Source organism: Corvus cornix, chromosome 10 (assembly GCF_000738735.6).
Source record: "Corvus cornix cornix isolate S_Up_H32 chromosome 10, ASM73873v5, whole genome shotgun sequence".
NCBI lineage: Eukaryota > Metazoa > Chordata > Aves > Passeriformes > Corvidae > Corvus > Corvus cornix.
Genome location: NC_046340.1, coordinates 18,031,313 through 18,052,469, shown reverse-complemented (window position 1 = coordinate 18,052,469; position 21,157 = coordinate 18,031,313). Strand labels below are relative to the sequence as shown.

Here is a 21,157-nt window from a genome sequence, read left to right as displayed (position 1 = left end):
TTTGGCTTTTGTTTTTAATATCCTGGTGGGTGAGAATCAGGATTTCCAAATTCCATTTTTGCACAAGCAGGAGGCATGACCCATGAGAAGCTATGCTTGTTTTGTGTTAACCCTCCAGATACTAATACACAGTTAGCTGTAATTCAGGCTAAAATATGTGCATGAAGAAGATGTTTAGAATGTTCTAAGCCTGCAGAGGCTTAGAGGAGAATGGAAGACCTGAAGATAGAATCAGTGAATGGGACACTTCTCTGACTCAGAATGCCAAGAAAGCAAGCTCTCTGAAAAAACAAACTGATGACCTGGAAAGTAAGATAAGCTTTAAAAATGTCAGATTACTGGGGGGTCTTGAAAGCAAATTAAATGAACATACAGTGTTTCCTTACTTTGCAGTGGATTACAAAGCTGCTAAAGATTGATAACACAACCACGAAACAGCTGAAGGTATTTCAAGTTATCACTAGAAAGGTCAGTTTTCCCTTTGAACAGCACTTGCAAAATAGCCAGTTTTTCGGAAAGCTGAAAATTATCTCTCTGTTATACAAAGGAACTTGGTTTTGATTTCTCAGTGTGATTGTTTCTGTTTGATGGCAAGATGCACATATGCTGGTTCAAAAGGAGCTACCAAATAATGATAAATTTACCAAAAATTTGTAGATAGATTAAATTTTGCTAAAAATCAGCAGTCATGTCAGCTTTATCATTAATTAGAATGAGAACACCTGTAGTTCATGAAGCAGCAGTTGTTCTGAGGCAAAACCTAAAATTGACCAAAAGATAACATGATATTTCTGGCCTGAGTCACTGTAACTGATGAACGTGGTACAGCACAGTGTGCAATCCAATCCACTCATCACAAGTTGAATAAAAAGATCCTTCAGAGGCTTTGTTATCTTAGAGATCAGAGCGTTGCTGCTGGAGTTTCACAAGATAAAGGCTTCTCCTCTCCTTCATTGAGACATCACTGCTCATACCCAGCAGCAACTTGTTAGATTGAGACATTTCCTAAAAGCAAAGTGCGGTACAGTGTCCTGCTGCTTCCTTGGCTGTCTTCATAAAGTACATCAGAGCTGAACTAATCTGATCTGGGCACAGCCATCTCCATTTCAGTTACAGTTTAAACTCAAGAGTTTCCTTTCACAGCTGCAAGTCAGCCATAACTTTCCTTTATGGGATCTCTGGGCCAGTCTTGGACGAAGTGAAGATAAAACTCTGTTTTTCCTGAAATACTTCCTTCAGGTAGTGAGGTCTGTATATTTATTTTGTTCTGGTTCAGATAAGGAAGCCTTTCTTCATAGCTAAATTTGTGATTACCAATCTAATTCCTAAGATTGTGTTAATTTTTGCAAAAGCATTTCAGCTCATAATTGATAGATCTGAGCTCTGTATAGAGGAATATGAATGTTGTGACAGATCACTCAGTAGAAACAATGGGAATCACTGTTCTTCAAAAATGTAGCCATACATTAAGATCAGGATTTCATCCAGAGACAGGCAGGAATAACCACCACTGCCACATTCCACTTTCACATTGTCACTGATCCAGTCCTGCAGATTCCACAGCTGCTTCAGAAACTGCTTGGGAAGATAACAAAATCTGTCAAATCACAGTAGGGCTCTGTTTAAAACAAAGTCCTTCCGAGTTTGTAGGGCTTCTGATATAACTCTTGGGGTGTGGTTCTCACGTGAATCCAAAACCTTTTAGGGACAGCCCAAGTAAATTGATGAGAATTCAAGGATGTTATAGATGAAAAGAAATTTCTTGCTTGAGCAAGTCTACTGAAATAGGAGAAATTCTCCTGGAAAAGTTAAAGTAGATCAACTCTCCCTTCTTGTCAAATCCATGTTAGGGTTTTTTTAATCTAGGTATCAGCAAGCTTTATCTACCTTACTCAGCAGTGCTTAGCAGTGCTTTTAAAAGTATTAACAAGCTATCTTCTACCATTTCATCAATTAAAAACTTCTGAGATATTTCTCTAGACCATTTTCCAATTCTAACAGATTTGGAAATTCTGCATGTGCATTAAGCAATAAGTTTGGTACCATTTTATGTGAGAACTTGTAAACACCAAGCACTGTAAAAGATCCAAGTAGAAGGGACTTTACCATTTATTATTTTATAAATTTAGATTAAGAAATGGTAAATCATGTATTATTGTTCTTAACTCCTCTAATACAGTCTGTAAAATGGAAAGACTGAGAACTTAAAATGGATAAAGAAAAATGCATTCTTTATAATGCACAGTTAATCTGTGAAACTCATTGTCATTGAGTTTCAGTGACACTAAAGAGCTTAGCAGGATGTCTTTACTGGATTATCAAGTGTACTCCTGTTATCCGTGCAAACATCGCATTATACAAGATCTAAAAAAAAAAATAAAATTCTCATGCTTCAGGACTAAGCCAGCTTCTCAATAATGAGCATTAGGAATGAACATGACGTTCATGGCTTAGTTGTTTCAGGTTGTCATTTGAGAAGTTTGTTTCACTTTCCTCTTCAGTGACTATTTGTGGTGGTGAGGAGGGACTGAACTGCAGGAGCCATTGGAATGTTTTCTGTATCCATAGTGCCCTCTGACTGAAACCTGGGCACTGGCTGTCTCTGCTGAGTGTTTTGCAGGAATAAAGTAGTCTGTGTTCTGAGGAGAAGTTCCTGGGTGAGATGGCCTCTGACCTCCCTCCTTCCATTAACCTCTGCATTTTTCCTCAAGCATTATTCAGTCAGTTTAGGCTTTATATTGGCTTTATTAGCTTAAAAGTACAGGGCCTGAGGGCATCTCAAAGCGCTGTCTTTGAAACTAATATAGCTACAAATGACACAGTCGGTTTGTGTGTGTACGAAGTCATCTTCCTTGTCATCTCCAACTATACAGCTGCCATTGATTGCTGCTGATGTCCACTCAGGGAGGAGATCACAGTCTCTGCTGGCTCTAAGGCCACATCAGCTTTTCTCTGTTTCTGTCACTGATTCCTGCCACTGGGATTATGTGTTGTCTTGCACAGAACTCTGTTCCCTTACCTTGACCTCTGGATCTGACCTTAATTCAGGAATACACTCTCACAATCACTTCTTATAAGCATTCCACTTTATCTCCCTCATATTCATTGCTGTTTATTAATCACTCTAATTGAGCAGGCGTGCTCTGAATAGAGGAGAACACAGGTCACACAAGAGCTGTGATTCCAGTGTCCTCACCAAAATTAACACGCTACGCAGGCAGCTTTCTGGTTCCTACTGTTCCCAAAAGACCCAGGCAAGTTAGACCGCATCATCTTCTGGCTATCCTCCAGAAACTGTGGAGGAGGAGAGCCTGAAGGAAAGATTTAGAGGCATTTGTCCCTGCAGAAAAAATAACACTTTTTAAACAGTTTTGAGCCTGTGCACACGTGAATGACGGGTCTTGAATTCAGTGGGGTGTTGTCTGAAGGACAGTCATTTTTATGGCAAGTTTTTTTGCTTCACATAATCTCAGCTTCTTAGGAAAACAAACGTTCTCTGCGTGCAGAGGGCTGCTCCCTCCACTAACTGAATAGTTGTTTAGTTTCAGCCACTTGTGCCCGAGGAGCAGAGTTCTCTAAGATAATTAATTTCTATGAAGTTTGTTTTTGAAATAAAAAAGGGAAGAGAAAAAGACTTGGACAGAGGAGGCTGCGCCCACTATGGTAGATGCTAAATATGTGCTCTTATGCAAGGCATCAAAGAATCCATCCTGGCAAAATATCTATAAATATCCCAAATAAGGAGATAGCTTTAAGTATGACTTGCTACCAACAAGCAGATAGAAAGTTATACAAAATCAGGCTTTAATGGTTCTAATCTGAGGGAACTGCCTGTTTATCAGCTGCTCTTCTTCCCTTGAAAAGGGATGTCATTTTTACTGTTTAGTTCATGGAGCAACTGGGGATTTGGTTCTTGTAGCTCCCTGAGTGAGAATGGTTCCCCCTTTTGTTCCTCCTGTGTCCTGCCAACGCCAACGAAGGGGTTGACATTTGCACTGTGTACATAGGCTTGATCTCTTTGTCCTCAGTGTTAAGATACTGGGAAGCATTTCCCCACGGATTTCATGACCTGACCTCTTAATTGCTGTGGTTTAAAATGTATTCTTTTGAGGCACTGAATACAGATTTGAGATACTGTCTTACTCTTAACAATAGGTTAGTGTTATTTCCCAAAACTCCTCTTGAGACTTGAACGTGCTTTTCCTGGAGCAATAGCCATGACTAAGGCCATAGCCGTCATTCCAGAGCAGTGATGCAGCAGCCTGTGCCCTGTGTTCCCTGCAGGAAGGCAGTGCAAGAGTTAAGAAGGCAGGGCTGGATCTGCCTGGCTTCCTGGGGCCTTTGGCAGGGCCCAGCCCCCGAAGGTAAACACTAAGGTGCAGTAGGTGTATCACTCTGTGCAGAGTTCAGCCCTCTTGCTCACAGCTTGCACAACTTGTAGCACACCAGAACACTGTGGAATCAATGGCTCGCCAGAGTTTCAAGACATGATTAAAAGACTCAAGAAGGCCCTGAAAGAATTTCCTTTAATGGGGAATTGTGTGAGTGAGTACAGTGGGTGAGTTGGTATTTTTTTCTTTCTTCCTTTCTAGCTGTTGGTTTACTTTGGCAAAATGCTTCTGAGCTTAGGTTTAGTGTATGTGCTTGCATGTGTCTGGTTTGGAGAATGAGTATGTTCTTACCTCGCCAAGTGATACTAAAAAGTTACTTGAGATGTGATAATTCCTGGTTTGTGGCAATGACAGAACTGTGAAGCTATTAGAATCTATTTCTTCTTAAAGAAAACATTCCTGTTGAGGAATGCAGGTATGTATATTATTTACAGCAACTACAAGTCTTTAGTTAAATTATCTTGAGAGCCTTGTTACTGCTTTAATTTTATGTCTGCTTTACTCTGAAATTACAGAGGTTAACTCTTTAATGTGGATATATTTACGGCACATGGAATGTTCTTCACGCCATTCCTATGCATGGTACTAAAATTGAACAAAAAATGTTACGCTGATTAAAGATTACATCTTTTTGAACTTACGCCATTTTTTCTCTTTTACTAACAAGTTCTAATGAGTTTGGTTTGTGTCAGCCTGCAGTTAAAATTCATGAGTCTGAGCAGAAACAGCATGTGCACACTGCACTGTCCTGAGTCTTGTCATGCAGAGCATTGGCATGTTTTAATCTTTGTACTCGGGGATTGCTACAAGATTGTGTCCCAGGATTTTCAGGATTTTGGCTTTGCCATAGACATATACCTATCATTTATGTTAACTCTTTGTGGAAGTTTTAAATCCTTATTACAAAAAATAAGTATCTCTACAGATACATGATGTGCTGATCATTTTTTGATGGAAGTGTGTTACTTCTGTCCCTAATGGAAGTCACAAGTAGTTAAAATTCTTGCTGTTGTATTTGATCAGGCTGTAGTAATGAGAACTAGCAAACAGCACATATGCTCTTGAGATTTGGCCTGTAATGAGTATTTGTTTCTGCAAGTGAGAGAACATAAAGGCATGGAAATATTTTTGCTCTGACATGTTTTTGTGGCATATTATTGATAATTGCTGCTATATTTTCAGTATGATTGGGGGGTTTTATTAAATCTCGGCATTTTTTCATGTATATAATGCATAATTTTAAAATTATACTGCAATAAATATATCCATGGAAACCAACTGAATGCACGATTTTCAGAGTTTTGTGCTATAAGTCATCACAGTTTGATTAAAACTTCATAGCTAAGAGCAGGCACAGAGGAATGCCTTCAGTGCCTTTTGCAGTTGGCCTAATGCAGATGGATTTTAATGGTGGAGAATTTTATATGGGAAAGAGATTACTGGCCTAAATGAGGTCTGTTTCCCAGAGTGTCAGTTCCCAAAATCCTACCAGTATATGAAAATGTATCACTAAAGTTTTATGCATTTATTGGGACTTAATCCCCCTTGCTATACCTCCTTATCTTTGTTTGAAACACAATTGTTCGGACTGGTAAAAAGCACCTTAAACTCTGCTGCTGTCCTGAGTCCCATACACTTTACTCAGAATCATGCCTACATATTTATGAGTACAGATGTTGATGATAATCAAGCTGTAAAGCATTTTATTGCACCTTCTATATCAAAGGCATGAACTATTATATAATATGTATTATTATACTCATGATAATAGTAACTAACATGTTACTATTTCAGTCACAAGTTGTTTCTTCTCATTAGGGAAAATAAAAACTGTAGATAATTGTTCTTGGAAAAGGAGGGTGAAAGAACTTACGTCTTTACCAGTTCATTCCCTTTCCTGAAGATTCTTAGTGCCTAACCTGGCATTTCTGCCAGCAGGATCCAGTACCCAGCTTGGGTCTCCAGGTGATGTTGTTTTGTTTGTTTCAGTCAAGTGCCTGATGACCCGACCCTGGACGAGTTGTCCCCTCGTGTCCCCAGAGCCGTGTTTGTGAAGCAGGACAATGGGGGCAGCGCCTCAGTCATCCCGGTGGTGTCCTCCAGCCGTGGGCCACCGGGGGAGGAAGAAAAAGAAGTAGCTCCAAATTCTCCTGACTTGAATACCTGCAGTGCTACGTACAGCAATTTGGGTGAGTGAACTCTCACAGGAAAACACAGGAACTGGATGAGATCTTGGATACCTTTCCAGGGTGTGAAGAGGCTTTTCTTCTGAACAGCTTAATACATCTTCATAAGGGTAGCTTTTAATGCCTGTTTAATATTGATTTATAGAAAATAAAGATATATTGTCTCATTCAGAGATGATAACCAAGAAAGTGACGATTCAACAAACTCAAAGGTTTGTTTTCCTGTAATTTAAAACAGTCTTTTAATTGTCCTTAGTGATAAATATCTCAAATGATTTTTAAAAGAAACATTGTTTTATCTTTTTGGAGGAATTTTTGTCAAAGAGCTTTAAAATGCAGAGCAAGCTACCTAATTTCTTTAGAAGGAATAAGTAGAATTCAGTATTTTTCTAAACTTCAACAAAAGACAGAAGTTATTATTTTAGAGTATCAATAACTGCTAAAACATTTGTACCCATCTTTTGTTGGCTGAAACTGTTCTTATCCTAGTCTGAGAGTTTACTTTTGCTCCTTCCCAATGAGATATGAATGTCCTGAAGGTACTATTCAATGATTACTGAATTCCTGCCTCATTAAAGAGATACATGGATGCAGGGCTTCTCTGGAAGATAAGGGAGCAAGACAAAGCAGCATCTCCTGATGCACAGTATCAATATTATCAGCCTAATTTTCTGAAGCATTTCGATTTGAAGTACTGTGAATTCAGGGATACCTACAGCCAGGTCTTTGAGAACAAAATGTCTCATTTATTTATATTCCAGGATATCCAAATACACATTTTTTGTTAACATCCCAATCCTGTAAACACACCAACGTATTAAGCATTTGGCCAAGAGTAAACTGGTTGTGTTGAGATGGCTCACGAGTACAAGGGGTTTAGCATGTCCACACAGGTTTCAGGGATCAAGGCTAAATTTGAAACCCTCAGGTGCATACATTCCTTAGATATTCGGTGAGAGCGTTGCATTTTTTTGCTTAAATGTGAATTAGTGGGAAGCTTATTAGTGCATTCTGCTATTAAAACATTAATGAGGTATTGTTTATAAAGCATAAGGGAGAAAAATATCCCATCCAAGCGTGATGCTAATGTCTACCAAGAAACTCTTCCTCTAAGGAGGAAAACTAAAACCTGTATGGTGAATTACTCATAGATCTAGTGAATTATTTTCAATTTAGTGACATACATATCTGTATTTGGTGTATTTAGAAGATAGCGACATTGCAGACAGAATCCAGGCAGTTAAGGTCTAGATACATCAGAACTACTTGTACCATGTTTATCCCATGCAGCAAAATACCATTATAAACACTGGAGCAGGTTGCCCAGAAAAGCTATGGAATCTCTGTCTGTGGAGATACTCACAGCCTGAACTGGAGATGATCTGGACAACCTGCTTCAGCTGACACTGCCTGACCATCTCAAGAGATCCCTTCCATCAGTCCTGGCCTGTGTTAGTGCTGTTCCTAAGTTTGAATGTTCCTTTTTAAAACCATAAAAGTCAACCCCTTAGCACTTTATTTAAAATCATCTCCTCATTCTTGGTTCACTTTGAGCTTTGCTGTCTCCAAAGTAACCTTTTGGTATGAAGGAGTTAAGTTAGCTCTAGGGCTTGCCTGGCTCTGGCTGGGAGAGCTGCCTGTTGGTAGGAGCAATGCTTCCCTAAATGGCACTGAGCTCCCTGGCTGCCCTTCAAAGGCTTTCTGTTTTATTCAAGCAACCTCACTTTCCAATTCAGATGGCAACAGAGAGATTTCTAGGTAGGGACAGAGAATTATTCCTATTTGTTTTCACATCTTGCATCACCTAGGCAGCAAAATCTTATCTTTGGTAGAATTAACAAATACTGGTATGTGAAACTGGAAGAAAGGATAATATGAGAAGTTACATCACGTTTGACTCTTGCCTCAGCTGCAATTAGAGCTACATGCTACAGTTTGTAGTTTGTAAAATACATCATGTGAACATCTCAATTTGCAGCATAATGCATGATGTTCACTTTTTAAACTAATCTGATACATACTCTTATGTTTTTTATTAAAAAGCAGATCATATGTCTCTACTTTGATAAACACCTAATCTTCAGTTCTGACATGTCACGTGAAATGTCATGAACAGAAATAACTGCAAGCCTTGGTAAATTTTCATCTGCAGTCAGGTAATAGTTTATATCAGGTACTGCCCTCAAATATATTTGGTTTGGCCTTCCAAGGGACAAGCCCTACAAAACAGAGGGTTCTCCTCCGGGAATCAGTTACAACATAAAAGTGTTGGGTCTTTTATGAGATCCCACCATAATGATAGGATAAGGTATGTTCCTGGCTGTAGAAATAGGAGGAAACTTCAATAGGAGGAGAGAGGTTCTTGACTGCCATAGTCACAGTCAAGCCCTGGTGCCCACAGTTTAAGAAGAACGTTTTAAAAATTGTACAGGCTCTAAAGAAAAGCTTTGCAAATGCCTGGTATTGTGGCAAGCACTTCATAGGGACTAATTCAGAATCTGAATCAGTTAGTGTGGGTGCTCATGTGGTGAGCAGAACTGTGATGAGAGATACCTCTGGTATCAACTATTTAACAAACTCCAGAGGCTGCCACTTGAATCAAGATGAAGAAGCAAATGTTCAAATGTGTAAGGTAGGGCCTAGATGTTTCTTTTGTAAGGAGTTCCTTTATTGTTACAGAAGTTAATTCAGGTAAGCCCTGTAGCTGGTGATAAGGAAGACAATTGACCAGATAATGAAAAGCCTTTCTCTTACAAATCCTCAAATTGTTCTGTCTTTGTCTGAATTTGTTGGGGAAATTGACTTGATTGAATTTGCATGGCTGTAAGTAGATTAAGGTATTCTCAATATACTCAGGATAGTATTTTTGCAATTGAAAAAAGAATAGGTTATTTCATTATCAGCCGTTTTCCTCTTTACACCTAAAGAAATGTGGAAAAAAAGGAGACTAAGTTTCCAGGCTTTGTGATTGCTGACATTGGAAAAAAATCCTAATCACAGCATCTGCCATGGGGCATGCCTCAGTCAGTTAGACCAGGGCAGTAAACAGTGCTTTAGCCAGGCTGTAAATAAGGTAATGAGATCATTGTTGAGTAAAACTGACAATTCAGTGACAGACAGGGATTACAGCATCAGTCTGGTGCATCTTGTATAATATATAATTACACAGGTAATGTCTTTAACATGGTATAATAGAGGGTGGGCAGCAGGACCTGTCAAGTCACCAAGCAAACAAGGTGAAGCTTCTCTTTCCTGCATCTTAGAAGAGACCTGTGCCCAGTCTCAAATTATTGCTGAGACACTGGAGGTGCATCACCAATATTACTTAACAAATGTTAGCTTTCCTTTCTGTAACATATATCATCATTCTGGTAAGATTTTTATATATTAAATTAACAATAAATGTGTAAACAATGCAGGATTTAATGCAAATCTGTGTACAGGACAATTTTATAGAATAGTGGTGTACATGGAATTGGGGCTATGAAGCATGCTGGTAGCTTTTGCAGTGGTTGGAAGGTACTTGATGCATTTGTGGGGTTTTTTCATGGTTCAGTTATTTTTATCAGCCAGGATAAGAGTTTATTAAGTGTATTAAGTTTATTAAGATGTCAGATTTGATAGTTTCAGCATCTAACATAAATAGGCTGCAATGCAAAGTCTGATGATAAATCAGTTACTCAGAAAAATTAAATTTAAATGCCTTTCTCAAAGGTCTTTCAAAGTTTCAGAACTCTGCATGGTGCCTGGGGACTTAAGCATTAATATTTAAATAGTGTCGTGAGATTCTATAATGGAAGATTTTATTGAACTGTAGAATTATTTAAAGCTCTCTAGAAATCTGCTGTCTGTAAAGAGTTAAATTTTTTTCTGTCACTGAGCAGTCTGGAATCCACTTCAAAGATCTCTCTAAGTGGTAGCCTAATATTGTCCCTGTTCTTCCTTTTCATTTTGCCTCCCAAAAGTGTGGCTCAGGCTGAACTTGCAATGTTGGAGAGTCTGTGCAGTAGGTAAGGAAACGATGGTTTTAAGCATGCAAGGGGAGAAGGAAAGGATAGGTAAGAAAAAGAAATAAATGCTATGCCAGTATTTCTGTGCAAAAGGACATTCTTGTGCCTTTGACAGGGACAACATTTAAGACAACCTTTTTCTTGCTAGGCAATGAATTTGTAAAAATTGGGCCGTGTAATTTCCTGCCATGCTTGGAGAAAGCTGAGCTGCAAAGACAGGACCAATAGCTATGAAAGAAATGTACAGTGTTAAGAACTTGGCATAGAAACAGTGCAGACACAAAACTTTTCAACTGTGTAATACAGATGGTTAGATTTCAATATGGAAAACTTGTTCTTGTGGGAAGAAACTATACTGTAACATAGCAGGTTATACAAACTCATTTTTCTCAGCTGAGAGTACTTGAAACAGTAACTACAGAATGACTTGTACATTCAGTTCTCTGGATCCTGCCACCCCTCCAGACATCTGAAAAAACAACTTCTCGTTACGAAAACCTTCTCCAATTCTGCTTGGATGTCACAGTGCCAGTAGCTATGCAAAAGCAACACTGGTTGCAGTCTCAACACTCTCCTCTGTGTGAATGGCTTTTGAAGGACAGAGCCATTAAAGCAGACAGAAAATAAGAGAATTGAGCAGTAACACTGTTTTAAATCTTACCTTTCTTGGAGAGAGCTCCTGCTGGTGCTCGGGATGTTCATCTTGCTCTAATTTGTTTCCTTGTTTCCCTCTAGTACCTGTGCATCCCTGGGTTAGCAAGTCCCACAAGCAAGGCACGTTAGCAAACTGCCTCCTGAATAGCGTCTCTGTCAAACCCCAGCAGTCAGGCTGTCTTAGAAGAGTGGGGAAGAGGGTGAGGAGGAGAAAATAGGCAAGTGATCTTTAGCACAGAATGTTGCTGGGGAGAAGTACATAGGTCACGGATTTTGTAAGAGTGAGCAGTTGTGGAAGAGGACACGTTTGGATGAGTAAGACAATTGCATACAAAAGAGAAATGAACTTGTCTCAGGATTAAGCAAAAGGCATCTGGATGTGTGTCTGGCATGCAGACATCAATTCTGCTTTTGACTTGGAATCATACCACACTCTACCTCTGCAAAAGGAACCCCCGTGACAGAGTTCCTGTAGTGCCCCGCTGCACCAAAATTGAATGCTGCAGCACAGCAAACACTTGCTGCAATACAAAGGAGCAATAGGGCCCCCTGAGTCCCCCAAGAGTTAAATTTTTTTTAGCAACCTTTGCAACAATTCAGTGTCTTCCCTGAATATCAGGTATGTACAAAACTGATAGAATTTCCTGCTCAAAACTTGGTTTTTTAAACGCTGGAATAGCCAGGCTTATCATTAAATCCATAAGGCTCTTCTGAGGGTTGCTGGAGCTTAAACAAAAGATAGGGATAGAACTTTCATTTGTGATGTTGTCTCCTTGGAATGATTGAAAAGAGAATGATTGTTAAGACAGCAGGGTGCAAGGCTGTTCTGTTTGTGGATACATATAAAAATACTATCCTCTCTGATCTTCTGAAATTAGAAAGTGTATTTCAGCATTCTAACCCTGCATTCCAGGGTTTGGTACATCCTGGCCATGTGGATTTTGGGTTCTGTAGTATTCATAAAAACTGTAACAACATATCTTAAAATGCAAAGGAAGCTAATATTTTTCTCTTTTTGCAAACTGCAAATTCATTAATTATTAATTATTAATTATTAATTGAAGTGATGTAATCCAGATTGGAATCTTAGATCCCACTAGTCTGGTTCAGCATTCCTGTTTAGTCCTCTCTTTACAAGGATTTGGTGGGCTTGGCAGTGTTAACAGTTGGATTCTGATCTTAAAGGTCTTTTCAGCCTAAATGATTTTATGATTCAGCACATTATAAATAGTCAAACAGTTACAGTGTCTGTTCCCTTACTAGAAAAGATGCTCAGCTGCAATTATTCAGAGCATCCATTTCAGGTCTGCCATTTTCAATTGTCAGAGTTGGCTTCCTACCTTACTATGATAGTCAGTGAACCTCCCAGGAGTAGTAGAAAGCTTATAAAATAATTTCTCTGAAAATAGCAGTTGATTATTAAGAGTGGAAAGATCTCATTTTGATATGAGTAACAACAGTTGAATTGTCCCAGAGCAGCAAGTTGGTCATTTGTATTGTGTGTTTATTAGTTTTTATTCTCCATTATATTATTGTCATTTATTTATTCTGCATTTCCAAGGATTCTGGCACTTATAAAACATAATTGCTCTCTATAAAAGCCATCCAAAACACATGACAGGAAGTTTATCTTCCCTGGATTCACACAGAAGTCTGAAACTAGAAATTCCATGCTTGTGTGTGTGTAACCTGCCATTTGGAATCTCTCAAGTTCTGGTTATTTCTGAATGTAATAACTAGGTCTGGTTATCTCTGAATGTAATACTGCCAGCAAAGGTACCCATGGCAAGTAAGGAAGGGAAATGCATTAGAGAAGTTACAGTCAGGGGGAGGGCATGTGAGTTTTAATAGGTAGAAACTATTGCTGTCAAAATATGATCCTACTCTTGATGGCAACACACCTGTCAGCTTGAGTGAAAGTTGGCTTAACTTCCTTGATTTCACTGTGTGAATCTCCTGGGGCAATCCTGACTCCCTGATGTGACCACCATCTCATCTGTGTTGTGTCTGGCAGTTTCTGGGTTCCATTCTGAAGTAAGATTTTCAGCCTGTCTAGTGCATTTCCCAGTTGTTTTATGGACTATTATCCACCCTTAGTTTTATCACATTTGAATAGAAAGTAAGGAATAATATTACAGTCAGTTGACTGCAGAAGAAGTTACAGGATGCTGGGTGTAATTGCTGAAACTGGACTTGGCCAAAGTGTCAAATTGAGGTTTGGTTTTTGCTTGTAGTTCTTGTCATTGATCTGATAAAATGGCAGCCTTGCTAGCACCGAAACTGATTTCAATATATATGCCAAGGTCAGATCAAGACTGGCTGGATGTAATTAAATATATGTGATGCTGATTTGGTAATTTACTTTCTAATAAGTTCATCTTTTCATAAACGTATCTAGGGTTTTTTGAAATGTTGGGGGGCTCCTAGTCAGGGTTTTGGGGGTTTTTTGCCTTAAACTTCTTTGCAGAGTGCAAACAGGAGTGGCGCATAAAAGTACTTTAACCTTCTCTTACTATTATCTTTATCTACAGGACAGTCCAGAGCAGCCATGATCCCTCCAAAACAGCCAAGGCAACCCAAGGGAGCTTTGGATGATGCCATTGCCTTTGGAGGACTGGCAGACCAGGAGACAGTGAACAACTTGCAGCCAACACCACCTCCACTGCCAAAGAAAACAATTTTGAGAGCTAACACAGAGCCAACTCCCCGAGATCTCCAGAAGCAGGCTCTGGAGAACAACCTGTGCATCATGGCCAATCCCACCTATGACATTGACACCAACTGGGAAGCAAGCAGCGCCTGCTCTTCAGTCAGCCTGGAGCTCAAGGTCCTGGACAACGAGTCAGGAGATTCCTTGGACAGGCCAACAGAGAAACTAAGGGCAGCCACCTCAGCAACTAACAGTGTTTCCAGCCTAACCACTATCAGTATTAAGGACCGGTGTTCCAACAGCATGGAGTCCCTGACGGGGAGGCGCCTCTCGCAGGCCAAGCAGGGCCGAGGCATCCAGAAGCCGCAGAGACAAGCACTTTATCGAGGCATCGAAAACAGAGAGGAGGTGGTGGGGAAAATCCGGAGCCTTCACGCTGATTCGCTGAAGAAGCTGGCACTTAAATGTGAAGACTTGTTCATGGCTGGGCAGAAGGACCAGCTGCGCTTCGGGGTGGACAGCTGGTCAGATTTCAGGCTCACCAGCGACAAGCCGTGCTGCGAGGCGGGGGATGCCGTTTACTACCCAGCGTCTTACGCAAAAGATCCTCTCAACAATTATGCAGTCAAGGTAAGAGGGGCTTGAGAAATGGTGATCTGAGGAATCTGTGACAAAATGTGACAACAGCCATACTTTGCACCACATCCCGTAGTGATAGGGCCTACTGCTGGCAGATGTGTGAGAAGTAGGATTCCCAAGATACAAGCTCTTCCTTCTGTCAAGATCCATGTGTGGCATTGGTATCTGCTGTTTAATTGCATATGTTTTTATTGCAGCTCCAAAATAATTGAAAGAAAATCAACACATCTTAGTCTATACTATGGTCATTGCTTAATGATGTTTTGAAGGAAAAGCTGTATTATTTAACGTGTGTCAGCAGTTTTTTGGAAACTCACAATAACAAAATCCTTTGATTCACCTGCATGCAGAGGAAATTAAATCATCACTCCTAGTTAGGAAAGTTTTCCTAAAAAATGGAAAAGTTCTCCATTTTCAAAGCCATGTAATTTCAAATGTAAATTCTAGGGTAAGTTCTTTTTGTTCCCATACAAGGTCTTAGATTTTCACCAGTGTTCATTACCAACCTTTCAAAATCTCTGCCTAGCCATCAGTGTTTGCCTTATAAATTCTTCAGCTAACACATTAAAGAAATAAGATTTACTAGATTTACTGCTAATATATTAATGCCTAGCTGGCAGCTATCTCACCAGATATTGTTATTTCATGGACTTTTATATAGCTAGTTCTTTCTGAGTGCCGTATCTCTGCACTTCTCGATGCTTATCTGGTAGGAAGATAGTGAGAAGGACGGCTGAGACTCATAGCACTGTCAGGCTTCCTGTGTGACCTTGAGTAAATCACTGAACTTCTGACTCCTCCTTGTTGAAACTGAGATAAACATTTATTGCCTGACACAGATGTGTGAGGCCTGAGCTGTTATTCCTTATAGTTGACATTCTCACAAGGGTGGTGCTTTACAGGAACAAAATGTTGTTACCACTCCTGCATGACTGTTTACAATTAAGATATAAAAAACTGAAAGGTAAGATTGGTGCAGCTAATATGTTTTTCTGAGACCTGAAAAGGTATCATTTTAATGCAGATTTCTGGGCCTAACCATTTCTATTTCATTAATTATTAAGCACTTCTTATTGGAAAAGATGTGAAATGAAATATGGATGTCTTGGAGCTGCTATGTCCAGTGGTATAAAGCAGCCAAGGAAGAACCAGACCATGAATGTATTTGGCAATCAGCTCTGGTCCAGAATCAGCATCTGGCATTGCTCACTGCTGGCTTGGAGGGTTTTGCTTTAATACAATGATGCAAAATGGTTGCTTCTAGGCCCCAAAGTGGTATTTTTCTATATAGACAGGTTTGAGTTATCATTAATGTGATACCTCTTTGCACATCACAGATGTGCCTTTAAAGTATTCCCTGGCAGGCAAGACCTATGTGATTGTTTTGTTATCCATTTTGTTATCCTGTTCTCCAAAATGTATTTCCCTTGTAGAAAGGCAGAGAGAAGAAAGAACAGCAGTGTAACATGGTCAAATATGTGCTAAATTTTCATTTTTTTGTAATTCAGGTGTCTTAAAAATAGTTCTCAGACTAACAAGGTTTATTGCATTGTAATAGATGTGAGTGAAGTATCCACAAAATATCCTTGAGCTGGAGGTCACCAGGAGCTGTTGTGCTGTTATGATGAGAGGAAAAGTTCCTCTTGAAAATAGCCCCCTGGCACTTAATGTGATAGAGAAAGGTGTTGGCCAAGTTGATCTTTGACTTATAAGCCATTGGCCCAGGATCAGATTTGTCCACAAGCTCATAAGCACAGATTGCTGTTACATTACACAGAGATTTGGGGAATTTCACTTTAACAAACATGCTGGTTTTTACTACCATGGGTGTTTTTCATGTGAGCCAAATTACATAGTAATCTACCTTCATCAAATAACCTATGTCTTCCTGCCACTTTAAATCCCTCGTCCCCAAAACAGGATGGAAAATGTAGTGAGTTGAAAATTACTGCTGTGCCTACTGAATCCAAAATACAGTCTCCCTGTTATTTTGGATCAAGTCTTAGAAATACACTTTGAAAGTGTATATGGAGCCACGTGTTTGGATGGTGTAAATTAATGTAGCTCTTTTGAGTTTTGTAGAACTACCTAAGCAACACTGGCTAACAATTCAGACAGTTCTAAGGTTTTATGATTTTAATATTAGATGTGAGAAACAATGTCATAATGAGATTTTTTAAATTATTATTCTCTTCATAGAAAATTAGAGATTCAACCCCAAACAGTGCTAATAGTCTTGATACATAAAATTGGCATTTTAATATTCTATCTCCAAAAATAGAATTACAAAAGCGCTGCTAAAAATTCAGCTTTGACCATTTGACTACTGCTGAATTTAATTTAGAACAATGAATGATTTGTGCACGTGAATGTACCAGCGCACTTTTGCATTCTGGCGGCTTCACCAGTAAAGGATGCTCTGATAAATTTGGTGGAGAACGAGCACAACTTGTTCTGTTGGAGTGGATATAAGAGGAAACATTCATAGGGGTGTGTTGTTTCACAGCACTGTATTATGCTTTTTGATTCAACTCTCACCTAATCTGCTACTAAACACTCAGTGCAAAAATAGCTGCAGGAAGCTATGTGGAAATTATTTTGGCTGAAACATTAGAAATAAAACCAGTACACAAGTGGTGATCAGAAAAGTACTTTTTCAAATGGAAAAATGTAAGTTTCCTTTCAAGAAAGGTTTCCATAAAATTCCAGACCCCGAGGTGTTTTTCTTTCACCTAAGTGCAGTACCACCTTCTAAGTAGTTGGTAGATCTGTGGTAATATGGATAAACATTCCCCTGAAACCACAGTCTTATCAGTAATTCCAAATATGTGGTAAAAATGTTACACCAAGTTAACAGCAGCACAGAGCACCAGCTCTTTGTACACAGCAGATTGGATGAGTTCTGTTCTCAGTGTCCTGACACAGACTGAATAAGGCACTGATATGGCAGGGACTTCTTTTATTAAAAAATAAATAAATAAATTAGATTACTCAGAATGAATAACAGGCAATATAACTGTGTCAGTGACATAAACTACTTCCACTTTCAGTATTAAACTCTCAAAGCAAACACTGTCCAGTATCACAGGCTGAATCATAGAAGCCATGAGTCAGAGTCCACACGGAACAATAGGCATAAAACCCAGCTGGCTCTGGCCACAGGCACATGTTGCAATGCTGGGCAGGTGGGGTAACAGGAATTGCAAAGGTGCAAACAGCTCAAAAGGAGCAGTTCAAATTTATTGCTTTGATTGCTGCAAGGCAGCAGAAGTTCTCCTAGCTGTAAAACCTTAGGATTCCTGGTAAGGTTTGTGTCCCAGGTATAAAGCAGAGCAATGCAGAAGTAGGCAGCACTGGGCTGAACTTGGCTGGCAGTTTCGTACTGCAGCTGACAATTACTTTCTAGTCATGTTTAGTGTGCTAAGGTGTTTTTATTTGGTAATTCGGTTTCCTAGTGGAGCTTCCTGTCAGAAGCGTTATTAAAGGTTGTCCCAAAACTTCGTGCTTCAGATCAAAACAAAGCAATGTACATACAACTTCCAGCCCACTCCCAGTTCAGTCACAGCAGAATAGAATTCTGTGTTTTGGCACCTCGTTAAAAAGCCAAAGCTCTATTCCAAGGTCAGATCAAGAAAATGAGGTCAATCAGAGATCAAACTGGCCTCCTTGGAAAACAAGGTTGTGCCAAGAACAAGCTATCAATTTGGGATTAGCAAGCTTTCATTCTACACAATTTCATTTGCAGTTGTCCCTCTGTGCAATACAACAAAGTGGCACAGATGGTACAGTCTTTGTGATCTTCTGTGTTTCTCATTTTCAGCACTTGTAAATTCATTTCCCACAATATTCATCGTGCTTTAAGTTCACTGACGCCCTGTAAAATGCATAGGACAGAGTGGAAATGAGATTCCCTGCTGGGAAAGTGAGAGTCAGCTGATGGCACAGTAAGCTATGGGACTCATAAAGGAAAAAGAAAAGCTAATGCAGAACATTTTGTAGAAGCTCTGAAATGTTCAAATCTTGCTTCTTGCGCTGGGAGCACTGAGGAAAATTGAAATGGCAGGATATAAAGAAACCTGTCCTGTCCCTGTAAACGTGACAGACGTTTAGTTCCTGCATTAAAGAAAAGATACATGATGACAGTGCGTTCCAGTGAAAAGGAAGATGGATACATTGCATTCCTTCCTGCTTGTACTCTCCTTTTTTCTCATTGCTTTATTGCATCATATGGAAGGGCTTTTCACCAACATTGCTTCATCTTTTGAATAACCAGCTCTTTATCAGCTCATGAAATAAGGCTGGCCTTATCAACACCTTCCTTTCAGCTGTTATCACATACCATATCTTCATAGCTCAGCTGGATGTATTTCATTAAAGCAAATGGTAAATGACTGATTGATCCTACTTTTTGTGTTAGTGTTTTAGTCAAAGTTTTTTCACCTTTTCTTCCTGTGCCAAAAAATAGGCATTCAACATACTCTATATGTAAAAGGCAACAGGATTTCCATATTTTTGAGTAGATGACTGGAACAGACAAAAGCTTTAAAAATGCGAAGGAAACTAGGCTGTATCTTTTCTCCCAGCTTTGACACAGAATTAACCACCACAAGCAGAAAAGCAGTTCTGTGTGTACTCCTTTAGCAATTCATCACCAGCAGTTGAAAGTACTTGCTAGGAAGGCCAACAAATTTCACCATTTGTTCCCTAAATTTTTTCAAATCTAAATACTGAGTTTAGTCACATAACTTAGACTCTAACTCAAACCATTTTGAAAGTTTTAAATCTTGGTCATTCAGATGATAGTTTTAGGTGATAGTGGAATTATTCCAGGACAAAATGCTTGGTTGAGAATTATTACCCATTGGTGGTATTGGACACCAGCATTCACTACGCTGTTGCAAAATGGTAGTATGGAGTAGAGTCCTGAGCAGAAGCTGCAATGTAAAAGAATCTGAACACTGCAATGTAAAACCCCAGGACTTACCTGAAGAGTAGCCAGACACTTACAGGGACATCAGATTACTGAAGGTCTGTCTTCTAGAAACTGTTTTATGAATTCAGGCAGGTGTCTGCTTTGTTATCACACTCTGAGTTTGGGTGCTGCCTCCAGACAGCACAGCTTTCCCTTCCTCTTGACAATTGCAGAGTGTCCAGTGTACAAATTTTAGTGTTTGTGTACTAGCAATTTAATCAGCCTGAAATAACCCAGCTGCCTCTTCCACTTCTCACTTCATGGTGTTTGTAAACAAAAAGCAAGAAGCAGAAAATACATCTCTAATCAGATCTCAGCTCTCTTGTCTTTGTAGATATTGAATTCAGGTTCATGTACCCATCTACTGCTTTGTATTAAGAGAACTGGAAGTGTCCAAAAGCCATCACTATTGACCATTTGTGGGACTAGAGATCTTTTCCCTATATTGGTTAGATTCCTTAACAGCACAATAAGGAGGGAAAATCTCTTTTAATGAATGCAGTCATTTTGGTATTGGTTTTAATCATGATACTATTTAGTATTTAATGTCTGGTTTGTTGATAATTTAAATTCTGTTTTATTGATATAAAGAGAAGAGTCTGAAACAAAAAAACTGATATGGGGAAAGTTTGGCCCTGGTGTGGCTTCATACTTTAGAATGGACACTGCTCTGAATGTTTTCAAGAACACATGGACTTAATAATGTAACTTGTTCTTCCTGTGAAGTGTTCCAAGGATCTTTATATACAAAGCTCTGTTCTGCTGGATGCTGGAGAGGTCTCCGCTGGAATACTGTATTCATTATAGGGTACCAGTCTTCAGAAAGATGTAATACATAGGGAGAATCCAAAAAAGAGCAACAGAAATCAGAGGATTAGGAATAAAGATAGGAGAAGTAAGGGCTGGGTATTTTCAAAATTAAAACAAAGAAGGTGGGAAAAGTTAATGTTTTCCCCAGTTGTAAAGGTATAATGTTCAAGGATGAGAATCAGGAATCAATTTTTAGCCAATCAGCAAGGAGAAGTCACTTTAATTTTAAGTAAAATTTACTTAGGATTGAATAGTGGGAAGAAAGACAAAGAAGACAGAGCAGCATAACTGTTTTGGGATGGGTTTAGTAGGCTGGAGGGGCGGTTCTCAGGGATGGCCAAACAGATGAGATTGGCCTTGCAGGCCAGTGCCACTGGCTCAGGAAAAACATCCTCTGCACCAACAGCTGGATGCCTCTGGGTGCAGATGTGCATGGCCAGTCATTTCTAAATTAGAAGGAAGCATTACCACATCCACAGAGCATGGATGAAAGTGTGCTTCTGTACTCTCACAATTCTGGGATTGGCCATGCTTTCTAAAATGAGGGAACCAAAGCTCATTTTGAGAGGTACAGATCCTATCTCCAATTTTAACTGAAATGCCAGTAGTCAATTTGAGAACATTGTCTGAAGTAAGTAGGAAAAAGAGGCTGCCTAGGGCTAAAATTAGAAACAAGGAAAAAGTCTTGATTCCTTTGCTTTTCTTTTTCTGTTGGCAAGGAGAAATCCTTTTCATAAACCTTTTAAAAAGCCTTATATTTACCAAACTGAGAAGTGTATATTGTTTTCAGAGCACATACTTTGTGGATTATATATTCCTAATAGAATATCAGTTTTAGCTGACTG

General features: G+C 39.3%; 1 protein-coding gene across 6 annotated transcripts in view; it reads left to right on the top strand.

Moving 5' to 3' along the window:
• PEAK1 (pseudopodium enriched atypical kinase 1) overlaps window positions 1-21,157 on the top strand; it is a 110,096-nt gene that overhangs the window by 79,329 nt on the left and 9,610 nt on the right. For 5 of the 6 annotated variants that reach the window (XM_039557937.1, XM_039557938.1, XM_039557936.1 and 2 more), the window contains 3 exons: window positions 4,442-4,558; window positions 6,381-6,580; window positions 13,773-14,521. In XM_039557937.1, the coding sequence (XP_039413871.1) occupies window positions 4,442-4,558; window positions 6,381-6,580; window positions 13,773-14,521 (1,066 nt within the window). The remainder of the gene's footprint in view (window positions 1-4,441; window positions 4,559-6,380; window positions 6,581-13,772; window positions 14,522-21,157) is intronic. The other variant, XM_039557941.1, reaches the window with a different exon arrangement.